Below are 13,453 nucleotides of genomic sequence, written 5' to 3'. Positions count from 1 at the left end.
CAGCACCCCCGCAGCCCCGCTCCTGAGTAAGCTCACCTCCCGCTTGTGGTGCTTTCCCTTTGACTGTAGGCAGAGACTTTGGTTTCTCATAGGCAGCGCCATATAGCTGGGACCTGTTGGCAGGTGCAGGGTCTCAGGTGGGTGGCTAGGAGAGACGTGCCTCGAGGCTCCTGGGTCTTAGAGAAGCCCGAGGAGGCCAGTTCTGTGACTCTGTATGCCACAGTGCCCTCCTTGGCAGGCAGCGCTCCAGGTAGCCAGCCCAAATGCTACCTGGCCACAACTGGGATTGAGACCGGCAGGGGCCCAGCTGGCCAGCCCTTTGTTATACGTCAGTGGTGCCCTCAGGCCTTCACATATGGACCCATCCACACCAAATCACAGAGGTGTCCCTACCCTGTCACACCTGCCTGGCCTTGTCTAGGAGGGTCAGGAGGGGCCGAGAACGCTTGCCTGTCCCGTGAGTAGTGTAGAAAGATGACCCGGAATGTGGGAGGAATCTCATTCAGGATGTTGAAGTGCTGCTCAGTGACACAGAGGTTCTGCCAGGCCTGTGCATGACAGAAGAAATGGGGGCTGTTAGGACACCAGGTCACTCCCTGTTTTCATGGGTTGTTCCAAACAGCCTTTCCTGCCCAAGAGGGGCAGGTGGGTCAGTAACTGCTGGGAGTGACTGATGACCGCCACCAGGGGGCAGCAGAGACCCAAGGAAGTCACTGGTCAGTTGGAGGCCTGTCCCGTTCTGAGCTTTTGCATGGGTGAGAAATGGGTTTGCAGGATCCAAGGTGCACACAAATCCAAAAAAAGAGGTGAAAAATTCCACAGTGATCTCTCCTCTGGTCCTTCTCTGTCCTGTCTCCTGCAGCCACACATGCAGACACCATTACACGCAGAACATGCGAGTGTACAGACACTGCCGTGCCCCATGATGCCTGCAGAGCAGCCCCGGGCATCGGGGACTGTTCCCACACGGAGGCTCCAGCCCGCGCACCCCAGACTTTCAACTCTGGCCTACCAGGGATCTTGTGACCCCACAGTTCTGTGTAACACCAGACACTGTACACCCTTAGGCTTGTCACTGCCCATGAAAGGCGGCTTGGAGAGGGCGCCAGCGGGGTCCAGATGACCCGTGCTCCTCAGTACGGAGGTTCTGCCCATACACCCCAAAGCTCCAAGTCACAGCTTCAAGTTTCCAAAAATGAAATCATGTTTTAAAAATTTATCGTTGAGGGCTAGAGAGATAGCTCAGTGGCCTAAGCACCTGCCTGGTAAGCACAAGATACTGAGTTTGATCCCCAGTACTACACACACACAAGTTATTATTGAAATAGGAATAGAAATAGAAAAAACAGTACGAAGTTTGATAAGCTCTACACGAAGTGCTGCATGGATTTTCACAATAGGCCACAGCCTCACGGCAGGGAAGAGACCAACCCTTGTCTTCAGGGGCTGTGAACAGACTTCCTGCAGCTGCTGGGGCCTGTTGGCCTGGGCTCTTCACCTAGTGGAGCACGGCAGCCCCACCAGGTTGGCTCAGGTGCTGGCCAGCCCCGTGCTTTGCTGCAGGGTATTGTGGTGTGTGAACACACCGCACTCGTATCCTTGGTGCCCCCTTTAGCTACCATGAATGCTGCTATGACAAGGCTTCTAGAGCTCATTTTGTGGAGACCACAGTAAAGCCTGGCTTCCTCAGGCCTGCCCCACTCACAGAATTTCTGGATCAAGCTTGCTCAGCTGAGGAGATCTTCCCACCCGCTTCCTCTCTAATGTCCTCCATAGCCATGTGTTGCCGCAGGCCTGCCCCTCCTTCATCTCAGCCATTCTGGTGGGTGTCTACTTGCCCCTGAATGTGGTTTCAACTTTTGCACTTCCCAAATGACAAACACATTAAAAATGTTGCTGGGTGCCAATGGATCTTTTGTAAAATCAGTCTCATGTCCCTTTCCTCTGAAGTGTCTGTCTTTTGACCTCTGTGGGCTGCACTACACGGAGGACACCGAGTTGTCGTCAGTCGTGTGTGCTGTGACCATCTTTCTCTGCAGCTTGCTTTCTGAGTCCCCGTGGTGCTTTTGTGATGAGAAGTTCTTCATTTTCATAAAGTCTAATCTATCACTTCCCCCCTTTTTTGTTTAGTGCTTTTGTCTCCTGTCCCCATGAGGAAAGGAACGCCACAATTATGGCTCCAGGATTCCTACGAGGGACGCGCAGCTGGCGATACCTGCTAGGTGTTCACGACCTGTCATTCATGAGGACCTCTGGTGCCTGCCCCCTTTGCTGCCTGCCGCCTGCATGTTGATCACTCGCAGCTGATTGGGAATCTACCGGACCCTGGAACCCAGGAGGGACTGTCAGCTGGCTCTCCCGTCCCGTCCCTTCAGCTTAGCTACTTCTTGTGGCTGTACAACTGGCACCACCTTCCTGGCTCCGGCTGGGGCCACTGTCCCCGGCTCATCCTGGCCTCAGTCTCCTTCCCCTCACCGTACTGTTGGTCTGTGCACAGAGGAAGAGGGAGAAGGCGATGGTGCACATGCTCCAGCCCTACGCAAAGTCTGGGGTGCACTGGAGTCCCTGCTCCTACGCGGCAAGCACGCCTTGTCCCCAGCTTGCAGGCGGCAGTGGGAACCCGGCTGATGGCTGCCATGTGGGCTGTGCGCACCACCCACTTGGACCTTCGCATTCCTTAAGTGCTTTCTAGGTGGCCCCTTTCTTCCCACAGCTGTGTCCTCCCCCATCTCCCAGTGGACGGTACTGGCAGCAGCTTTTTGTGCAAGTGAGGTGTTCTGCGCCCCCCTCTCATGCCGGGCCAGCCTCAGACCTCAACTCTCTGTCTTCATCAGCCTCCAAAGTGGAGTCTTGACACAGGCTGCGTTTCCACCTCCTCGTTAAGGCACCCATTCTCAGAAGGGTGACGCTGTCCTAGTGCTGATGTCTGAAGACAGTTTTGGTTGTCACAACAGGGCTAGGGGTGCGATCGTTCCTGGAACTCAGGGATGGAGGAGGCCTCCCAGCCCAGTCACCTTGGAGATAGTCCTTTCATGCGTAAGGCAGCCCTACTCCCATCCACTAACAGGAAGATCTGACCCCAACTACCAAGAAAGGGGGAGGGCTTGAAGGGGTAAAAGACAGTTATATGCCAGTGAGAGGGGAAGACAAAGATGAGGGGAGGGGCCGGCCAGATAGCTCAGCAGACTAAAGCGCCTGCTCAGGCAGAGTGCAGCAGCCGGGGTTCTATCCCCGGAGTGCCATGCATGCCCCGCCTCTGGGGCACACTCAGACAGTGGTTGCGACCGGGCGTGGTGGCACGCGCCTGTAATCCCAGCACTTGGGAGGCTGAAAACAGGAGAATCACTATGAGTCTGATCTGTGTCATGACACTCTGTATTAAATACTAAGAAAAAAAAAAAAAGATGAGGATATTTTGTCAGCGCTTTCTTGCCTATTTGCCATGATTCCTAACATTTCATCCTTTTTTCTTTAAATACTCAGAATCAACCTGCTTGTTCAAATAAGAGAGGGGTGACAGCCTTCAGCACTGCAAATGTTTCTGAGGGTGACAGTCTCTGACTGCACCTGTGTCTGAGATGCTACCTGTGGCAAGCGAGGGCCAGGGAGCCACTGCCCTCTCCCAGGCTCTTGTCGCTCAACACTCACAGCACTGCCTCTTCTGGCCCTGCCCTCTCAGCAAATTTCCCTGAGGTTTGTCACTGTCCCACAAGGCCCAGGAGGAAACAGTCTCAGAGGCTGCCACGCTGCGCAGCAGGCAAGGACGTGCCAGGGTGTACGCCTGAAGCTGTGTGATTTCAAAGCTGTGGTTCTTAGGCTGGGCAGAGGAGCATCCAGGCCTGTGGGCCCAGCAGAAGAAGCAGGGGGGAGGCGGCTCTGCCCAGTCACCTTGGAGATGGCAGCCAGCCTGTGTTCCACGCTGGCGAACAGGCTGGTGGACATCTTGTTCCGCAGCTTCAGCTGATGCTGGAGTTGCAGCAGGGCTGCCAGCTGTGAGCTGCTGGTGTTGGCCGTGGCTGTGAGCAGGATGTCCCGCATCATCTCTGTGGCTGAGCAGCTCTAGAACAGACAGCGGGAGTGTCGTGTGGTGGGATTACAGCTGGCCCTGTGGAAGGGTGAACTGTGGCCGGGCTGGGAGGAAGTCCCACCGGGTGGTGCTGGCTCAAATGGCCCCACGAAGCAGTGCTTCTCCTGCAATCACACAGGGCCACACTGGGCCTCTGGGGGGGGGGTCCTCACAGGTGGGGCCACACTGGCCTGTGACTGTTGGGTCTCCCGACCTGCACCCTGTGGTGCTTGGGGATGAGCACACAAGCATGTGATCTCCACGAGCCACAAGAACACGTGGCTGGTGGCTTTTGCTGCCTGGTGGGCAGAGGAGCCTGGGGCTCAGGAAACAGGGAGTACCTCACCTCCTCCAGTCACCATGGGCAGATCCTCTGTGATGGAACACATCCCACAGGGAAGGCCAGCTTCGGCCTGGCTCGCGGGTTCCTGGGGCCTCCTTCCTCCCGGGGCCCTGAAAGGAGCCTGGCTGGAGGCGCTCAGAGCAGCACCATACCTGAGATAGTGCCAGGAACTGACATGTGGCCACGGGATCCAGGGTACCGATGCACTCGACCATCTCCAGGCTGGCAGCTGCCACGATGTCGAGAAGGCCGCTGGCCAGGGCGACCTGCAGGCACTGCAGCAGTACCTCAGACGCCTGGGCCAGGTACCTCTGGGCCAGCACCATCTTCTTCTGTGGGCAGTGCAAGTCTTAGGCTCTGGCAGGCTGTGTGAGCAGAGGCTCCCCAGGCTGAGGCACTTACCTTCAGACTCTCACCCTTCCTGTTGTGTTCCTCAGAAGCTTCACGAGAGGCCAGCAGATCCCTGGTGGTGGCCTTGACAGCCCTGTCCTCTGCTTCCGGGTTTAGAGACTGGAGGCTGCTCAGCTTGGTGTCCACCTGAAATGCACACAGGAGATGAGCAGCGCTCTGGGGAAGCCTGCTTGGTCAGTGTGGACAGAGCCAGGCACGGGGCACTGCAGACCAGCCTGGCTTCTCTCTGTGCCTGGAACCTCCCAAGCCTGCCTAAGTCTTGCTTTAGTGGATTTGGAGGAGCTGTAGCTTGAAAGCCTGAGACGCACACAAAAGTTGTAGCCTGGGTGTGGAGGTTGCACCCCAAGGGAGCAGGTGTGAGTCCTGAATCCGTTGTGTTCTGCGGTCATTTCCATCCAGTGCTTTGGAAACACCTCCCTTCATGTTGATGCTGCTCGGCACCAAAATGAACCAAATGCCCACCCTCTTCCCCAGAGCTCTTAATCTGTTTAGAAAACAAAAAGCTAGAGGAGGAAGGAAGGCCAGCTAAGGAAGCAGTTGGCCCTGAAGACATGGAGTCCGGGCCCCTAGGTCAGTGGGGTGTTATGGTTTGTGTCTAGACGTCCCCCTAAAGCCTCGTGCACCCATGGAGGGTGGGCTTTTTAGAGGTGGCCGAATCTAGAGTGTGTGTGAGATGGGTTTATGGTCCAATGTTGGGTTTAAGAGTGCAAGAGCTACACCTGCCCTAGTGTGGGTAGCCTGCACATATTATAAGGGACAGGAAGAGACTTGTCCCTTCCCTCCCTTTTTGCTTTTGCTGTCTTCCAATCCCACGAACTGCTGCCCGCATGTTGGAGCCAGCCGATTATGGACCACTACAAACGGTAAGCTAAATGAGCCTTTCCTTCCTTAACTTTAGGCATTGGATATTTTGTCTCAGAAATGAGAAAAGTAACTAAGACACGGGGTCCTGAGGGTTCATAGTTCCAGCAAGTCTGAGATACTCTCTCAATTGTTAACAGACCAAGTAGGTGGAAGTCAGCACATGCGCAGAAGGTCCGGGAGGCTTTTGCCCAGTGGACTTCCAGAGGACGCAAGGCAAACCCACCAGGTTTCTTGTCACTTCAAGAAATCCTACTGCGAAAATGGTGGAGTGGAGAACAGCAGAGAAACAGCCTCTCTGATATTTGGAATCCAGATGCTATTTGCATCGTGAGGAAGAAAATGTTGAGGGAACTGGGTCCCCAGAACCCAGCCACGATCTGAAGTGAGAGACAGAGATCACGGGAGAGCGCAGGAGGGACCGCAGCACGGAAGAGGGAGGCAGCAGGTGGCTCTCCCTGCGCCCCAGCTCGCGGCGCGGGCGGGGCAGCTCGAATCGCAGATGCATGGTGATTACTGGCAACCCCAGAGGCCTGCACAGAGACACACATTAGTGGAACAGAGCAGTGGCCCCCGTGGGCTGCAGTGGGCTCAGTTATTCAGGTTCACACGCCCCCGCAGAGAGAGATTGGCTGGAGGAACCAACAGAAGGCAGAACTCAGAGAAGCGGCAGGTTGGCTCCCTCTAGCGGCGTCAGGGTGAAGTGCAGCTGAACTCAAACTGGCAGGAGGCCCGGGAGCTGAGTTCAAGCCCCAGGCGACACCCAGAGTATTGTGGGTGGAAAAAACCTTAGGTACCAGCCTCACAGCAAGAAAGCAGAAGCAGCCTGAACTTCGGTGGATAGTCCTCTGGGATTATCCAGCACCACCACCACAATTCTACTGCTGGCTTGCTGGGGTCAATCAAGAAGGATATGAGCTCATTCACATCGATTCATTCTGTCGGGGTTCACAGAGTTGTAGTCTCTGTTATTTCTTTATAGATCTGCCATTAGCCATGATGAAAAAAAAGAGGCATATGTAGTCAAGATTCCAGCAATTCAACAAGAATGGAATGTTAAAAGCTGTCAGAGAAAAGAAACAAATCACCTACGAAGGAAAGCCCATCAGAATCACAGTTGACTTCTCAACACAAACTCTCAAGTCAAGGAGAGATTGTAGTATTTTAAGCCCTCAAAGAAAACAACCTCCAATCCAGATTTTTTTTTTTTTTTTCTGCAGAACCAGGGATTGAATTCAGGCCCTTGTGCTTGCCAGGGAAGTGCTTATTCCACTGAGCCATCTCCCTGGCCCTCCAATCCAGATTGATGTGTCTCACAAAACTATATTTCAAAATTGATGGAGAATAAGATACTTCCATGACAAAGAACATTTGAAGAAATTCATTCCCACCACATCAGCACTCCATGAACGGAATGAATGAATTCACCAGATAAGGCAAGTAATTAAACAGAGGGAAAGGAAATGGGACCAATAACAGGGAAATCATATAATTACAAAATAAGTCAGTGTATAACAGTGCTAAACATCAATGCGAACAGTCTCAATTCGCCAACTGAAAATAGCAGATTAGAAGAATGGCTGAAGAAACAAGATGCAAAATACGCTACATACAAATAACATTCATGGACTGAAAGTCAAAGGACGAAAAGTAATAGTGTCTGCAATGGGAACCCAGAAGAAAAGCAGAGGTAGATATTTTATTTAAAGACAATAGGTGTCAAGCCAAGACTGATCAAGAGAGACAAAGGTCGCTATTCTACCTCAATGGCAAAATAAACTGCAAAAAATTTCATAAACACATGGAATTAAATAACACCCTATTGAACAGCCAATGGATCATAGATGAAATTAAAGAAGAAATCAATTTCTACAATTAAATGATAATGCAAGTGCAGCACAGCAGAATTTGTGGGACACAGTGAAGGCAGTCTTACAAGGTAACTTTATAGCAATAAATTTCCACATCAGAAAAAGAATTAGGGGGCCAGGGAGATAGCTCAGTGGAATAAGTGCTTGCCTGGCAAGCATAAGTTCCTGAGTTCAATCCCTGGAATCACAAAAAACAAAAAACCCCCAAAAACCCCAAAAACAAACAAACAAACAAAAACAAGAAAGAAAAGAAAGAAAGAAAAAAATGAGCTCAAATAAATAACCTAATGTTGAACATAAAGTGTCTAGAAAAAGAAGAACAATTAAAGTACAAATTGCAGGAGGGAAGAAATTATAAAGATTAGAGAAGAAATTAATGCAACTGAGACTAAGAAAACAATATGAAGAATCAATGAATTGAAGAGTTGGTTCCTTCAAAGATTAAGTAAAATTGACAAACTTTAGTCAACCTTATCAGGAGAAGATGACTCAGACACATGCAACTAGGACTAAAAAGGGGAAATCACAATGAATCCTACAGAAATCTAGAAGCTCATTAACATCTACTTTAAGAAACTGTATTCTAATAAGATGGAAGCTGCAGAAGAAATGGACTGGTTCCTAAACGCATGAATTACCAAGGTTGAATCAAGAAGATATAAAGAGTCTAAATAATCCAATATCCATCAATGGAATTGAAGAAGTAATAAAACTACCAACAAAGAAAAGTCCAGGTCATGATGGATTCACTGCTGAATTCTACAATAAATTTAAAGAAGATCTAAGGGTAACTCTCCTCAACTTTAATGAAATCAAAAGGGAAGAAATACTTCCAAAATCATTCCTGGAAGCAACATTACCCTGTTAGCAAAGCCAGAGAAACATCCTACCAAAACAGAGAGCTCCAGGCCAATTGAATGAACACAGATGCAAAATTGCTCAAAGAGATACTGACAAACAGAATGAAGCAAATCACCAAGAAGATTACACACCATAACCAAGAAGATATCAGGAACGAAGGGATGGCTCAACATACACAAATAAAGGAATGTAATATACACTACTGACAAAGCTGTGGACAAAAACCACACGATCATCTCAAGAGATGAAGATAAAGCATTTGGCAAAGTCCAACACCCATTCATGATTAAAAATCCAAAAGTAAATTGGAATAGAAGCTTTTCTTCTCAAGCTGAGGAAAACCATTATGGCAAACTGAAATCCAACATCATGATAACTGGTTAAAAATGGAAAGATTTCCCTCTTATATCAGAGAGAAGACAACTGTCCACTATCACTAATCTTAATATAGTCTGGAAACATTAGCCAGAGCAATGAGAAAAGAAAAAGGAATAAGCACAGGAAAAGAAGAGTTAAATTATCATTATTTGCTAATGACATGATACTCTACATAGAAGGCCACAAAACTCCACCAAAGGCCTTCTAGATTTAATAATAAAATTCAGTAGTGATGGCACCAGGGAGATGGCTCAGTAGAATAAGTGCTTGCCTGGCAAGCACAAGGGCCTGAGTTCAATTCCCAGTTCCACAAGAAAAAAATTTCAGTAGTACACCTGGATTCAAAGTCAACACTCAACTATCAATAACATTCCTGCACACAAATAACAAACTCACTGAGAGAGAAATTGGGGAAACTATAACTTTCACAATAACATCCAAAAAAAAAAGAAAGGAAATACTTAGGAATCAGTCTAATGAAGGACCTAAAAAACCTTTACATTGAAAACTACAGTATTCTGAGAAAGGAGAACAAAGAGGATTTTAGAAATTGTAAAGATATCCACTGTTTTTGGATAGGCAGAACCAATACAGTAAAAATGGCCATACTTTCAAAATTATTTTATAGATTCAATACAAAATTAAAACATCAATAGCATCCCTCACAAATTAGTGAAAACAATCCTAAAATTCACTTGGAACCAGGATAGAGAAAGAATAGTAAAAGCAAGTATGGGCAACAAAAGCAAGGCAGCAATTATCACAATCCCTGACTTGAAATTATACTGCAAAGCTACAGTGATAAAAAACAACATGAGAGAAAAAAAAGGTTCAGTGAAGCAGACTAGAAGATGCAGAAACAGCTTCAAACAAATTGAACCACTTCATCTTTGACAAAGGTGCCAAACACCTTCATTGGAAGAAAGAAAGTCTCTTTAATAAATGGTGCTGAAAAACTGGCTTTCCACAGGCCAAGGAATAAAACTAGGTCCATATCTTTCATTATGCACTAAAATCAAAATGGATCAAAAATCTATATATTAAAACAGAAACACTAAATCTAAGAAGGTAGAACTCTACTCTTCAGGTAGAACCCTTGGGGACATTCATATTTACGAATAAAACCCTAACCACACACAAAAAATGTAACAAAATATCGACAATGAGGATCACATGCAAATTAAAAGCTTTTCACAGCAAAAGAAACTACCAACAGGGCAAAGAGAAAACCCACATTGGGAAATTATTTTTCCTATTTCTCTGACAAAAGGCTAAGCTCTAGAATATATAAAGAACTTTTTAAAAAATCAGATGGCTTAAATTTAAAGACCCAATTAAAAAAAGAGCATCTGAAATGAATGGATACTTCTCAGATGAAAAAGTAGAAATGGCAAATGAAGATATAAAAAAATGTTCAATATTGCTGATCATTTGAGAGATGCAAATTAAAACAATGCAGCGATTTCATGTCAGTCCAAGAAAGAATGACTGTTAAATCAACTCATTACAAATGTTGGCTGGGCTGTAGGTAATACAGAGTGCTTCTCCACTGTTGGTGGGAGTGTAGACTGCTGCAACCACTGTGGAAATCAGTGTGGAGATTCTTCACAAAACTAAAATTGGGAGTTTCCTTTGGCCCAGCTATCCTCCTTTTTTGGCACCTTCCCCAAGGAATTAAACGCATCATTTCACAGTAATACATGCACACCCATGTTTATATTCATGTCCTTTGTAATAGCTAAGTCTTGGACACAAGCCAAATGTTCATCAACTGATAAATTGATAAAGAAGATGTGGCTTTTTTATACAATGGACTCCTACTTTGCTATAAAGAAGGATAAACTTGAGTCATTTTTTAGGTAAATGGATGGACCTTGAGACTGTACTCTTTAGTGAAATTTCTTGGAGACACATGTTCAAATATCTCGTGTTTTGCCTGGTGTGAGAAATCAAAAGTGTAATAAGGAACATAATGTATGATAGAAATTGTGAAGTAGAAGAAAAAGTTCAGATGGGAAGGGAGATGGGATGGGGGAGGAGAAAAGGAAGGAAGAGTGAAGGAAAAAATAGAAGGAAAAATAGAAACAAAGCTTTGTAAATAAGGAGGAGAAACGGGTTGAAGGGAGGGGAGGGGAAAGGGATATGAAGAGGAATCAAGACATTTCATGTATTAACAATCAAGAAAGATCACAAACTCTTTATGAGAAATGCTATTAGCATGTGTATCTAAAATGTACAAATAAAATTAAAGAGCATTGTGTGAGAGAATAAGAGAAATCTAAAAGGTCCAAGATCACCCAAGTTTGTTTTTTTTAGTTACAGTGAAATCAGACAAGGACTGAATAACAGAAGGTGCCTGTACACAGTACCTCGAAAGCAGGCAACACAAATAGAATCATCCAGTTTGTTAAGGAGACATCACAGTGGAATTTAGAGAATACGCAAACTCATGCTGAAAATGAAGATACTAACATACGTCAGCATCAAAACTTGACCGAAACAGGACTTAGGAGAAAAGATACCATCTGGAACATGAGAACGAAGCCCACGCTGGTTTCAGCTTTGGTTTTAAGAAGATAGACAGTAGCAATAAGACACATCTATGAGACAAGGAAAGGAACAGATAAAGGTGGGGCTGGAGACCCCAGCCCTGGGGCAGCATCTGCGCCTCTCCTGGAGCACTCCTGCTCAGGCTCTGTGACAGCCTCTTGCAGAGGTTGTCTGCACCATGCCGTGCGGCTTCTAAGAGTGGTGGGCAAGGGCCTCCCGTCTGGTCCTCTCTACCTGACTGACAGGGCCTGCCCACGCATTCCTGAACCCTGGCTGAATCAAGGCACCAAGCCCCCTGTGCTTCCACCATAAAGTTCAATCTGTCCTGGGTCCTGAGCACAGAGGACAAACAGCCACAAGCGGCTGACCCCAGGGCTGCACAGACCCTGCTGGGCCCTGCCTTGGTGTGGAGCCTGGGAGGAACAGAGCCTGCTGTTCGGACTTGGGGGGTCGTCTTCCTAAAGGAGCTGGTCTGTGAGAACATCCTAGCTTGTCCACCCAGGCAGATGCCTTCCAGGTGAGGAACCACTTCTACACAGGTGTTCAGGAAGGAGACCTGGGACATCCAGGGCTTGCGGGGGTTGTCACCAGCGTCCTCAGAGGGCAGCTAGCTTCTATGAAAGCACTTAGTCCTGTGAGGCAGCCTTGGTGGGGTGCTTGCAAGGAGTGGGCGGGGGAGAAGGTAAAGCTTTCCCTCACAATCTCAGCATCCTGGCTGTGCTAAGCCTTGGTTGTGTGGTGGGTGGAGGAGCAGAGGTGGCGGCAGAACTGCCCCACTGCACGTTAGGATGTGGTCAGCAGCCAGAGGTCAGCCCAGCCCAGCCCAGTGCTTCAGGCTTTCTGCAACTCCCCAGGGTCCTGTGTGCGGCCAGGTATGAGGTGGAGAGCTGCTAGAGTATGCTCGCTCTCACTCAGGGTAGCAGTCTCTCGCACCCCAGTTCGAGCATGAGATCAGATGACTCTAAACCTGATGCCTGGCCCCACCCCCGGGGAGCGCTGAGACAGCGATTGAGACTGGGTGTGGTGGCACGTGCCTGTAATCCCAGTGCTTGGGAGGCTGAGACAGGAGGATCACTAGGAGTCTGAGCTGTGTAGTGAGACCCTGTACATGCTGTACTAAATACATAATAAATAAATAAATCAATAAATAAAACCTAATGCTCATACTCTTGAGGAACAAGTGGTGCTTGAACCCCAGAAGTGGGCAGAAAGTGGGACACCTACCGAGACGCCCTCTTCCCAGTGGAAGGAAGGGGGCAGGGGGTCCACCTGCAGGGCTAGCAGGTGGAGGGCCCTTCCAGCCAGGCCCAGGAGCCGAGCACGGATCTCCACGCAGCCCGCACACAGTGGCTGCACGCTCCCCAGCTGCGCCAGTGCCGTGTGCGCCAGGGTCCGCTTCAGCGTGAGCCATTGCTTCAGGAAGACAGAGAGACACGGTCATCACTGAGCCACCAGGCGGCCACCTGTCCACTGGGGAAGTTCAGGCAGCCCGGGAGCCCACACCCTCCAGTGCCGGGGCCGGGACACCTGCGCCACTTCTGACGGAAACCTCTGTTCCACAGCGTCCTGCTGGGTAGAGTAGGGGTCTCTCCAAGGCTAGATCCCAGAAGGTTGCTTATATGACCCTGCGCTGGAGCTCAGTAACAAACCAATTTCAATTTTAGAATTATCTTTGGTCAACTAATATTCATGTTAAATTAATTTGATTCATATTTCATGACATGCAAGAAAATATAAAATGGAAAAGTATGTTTACTTCAAATGGGGTATTTCCCATATCCAATTTAGGTCTTTAAAAATATTTTCCCTTTGTGGTTTTGGGGATTGAATGTGGGGCTTTGTGTCTACTAGGCAAGTTATCTACTGCTGAGCTGTCTGCCCTGCCCATAGCTTAGTATTTTTTTTTAGTTTTTAATTTTATTTTTAATGTATGTAGTAGAGTCTACAGGGTCTCACTATATAGATCTGACTTGTAGTGATTCTCCTGTTTTCAGCCTCCCAAGCTCTGGGATTACAGGTGTGAGCCACCATACCCAGTCCCAATCACTCTCTCAGTGCACCCTGGGGGCAGGGCCAGCAGGGCACACAGGGAATCAAACCATGGTCCCTGCA

The 13,453-nt window shown here is 48.4% G+C and overlaps 1 protein-coding gene across 1 annotated transcript in view; it reads right to left on the bottom strand.

The window, feature by feature from the left end:
- Cfap46 (cilia and flagella associated protein 46) overlaps nt 1–13,453 on the bottom strand; it is a 105,614-nt gene that overhangs the window by 14,952 nt on the left and 77,209 nt on the right. The window contains exons 40-45 of the mRNA XM_023709044.1: nt 12,566–12,754; nt 4,812–4,946; nt 4,562–4,741; nt 3,889–4,059; nt 451–548; nt 37–113 (exon numbers count right to left, since the gene is read on the bottom strand). Coding sequence (XP_023564812.1) covers nt 37–113; nt 451–548; nt 3,889–4,059; nt 4,562–4,741; nt 4,812–4,946; nt 12,566–12,754 — 850 coding nt within the window. The remainder of the gene's footprint in view (nt 1–36; nt 114–450; nt 549–3,888; nt 4,060–4,561; nt 4,742–4,811; nt 4,947–12,565; nt 12,755–13,453) is intronic.

The sequence above is a fragment of the Octodon degus genome, unplaced genomic scaffold (genome assembly GCF_000260255.1).
Source record: "Octodon degus isolate 3935 unplaced genomic scaffold, OctDeg1.0 scaffold00010, whole genome shotgun sequence".
Classification (NCBI taxonomy): Eukaryota; Metazoa; Chordata; class Mammalia; order Rodentia; family Octodontidae; genus Octodon; species Octodon degus.
Note: the sequence above shows the minus strand (reverse complement) of the source record. Positions and strands in the feature narration are given on the sequence as shown.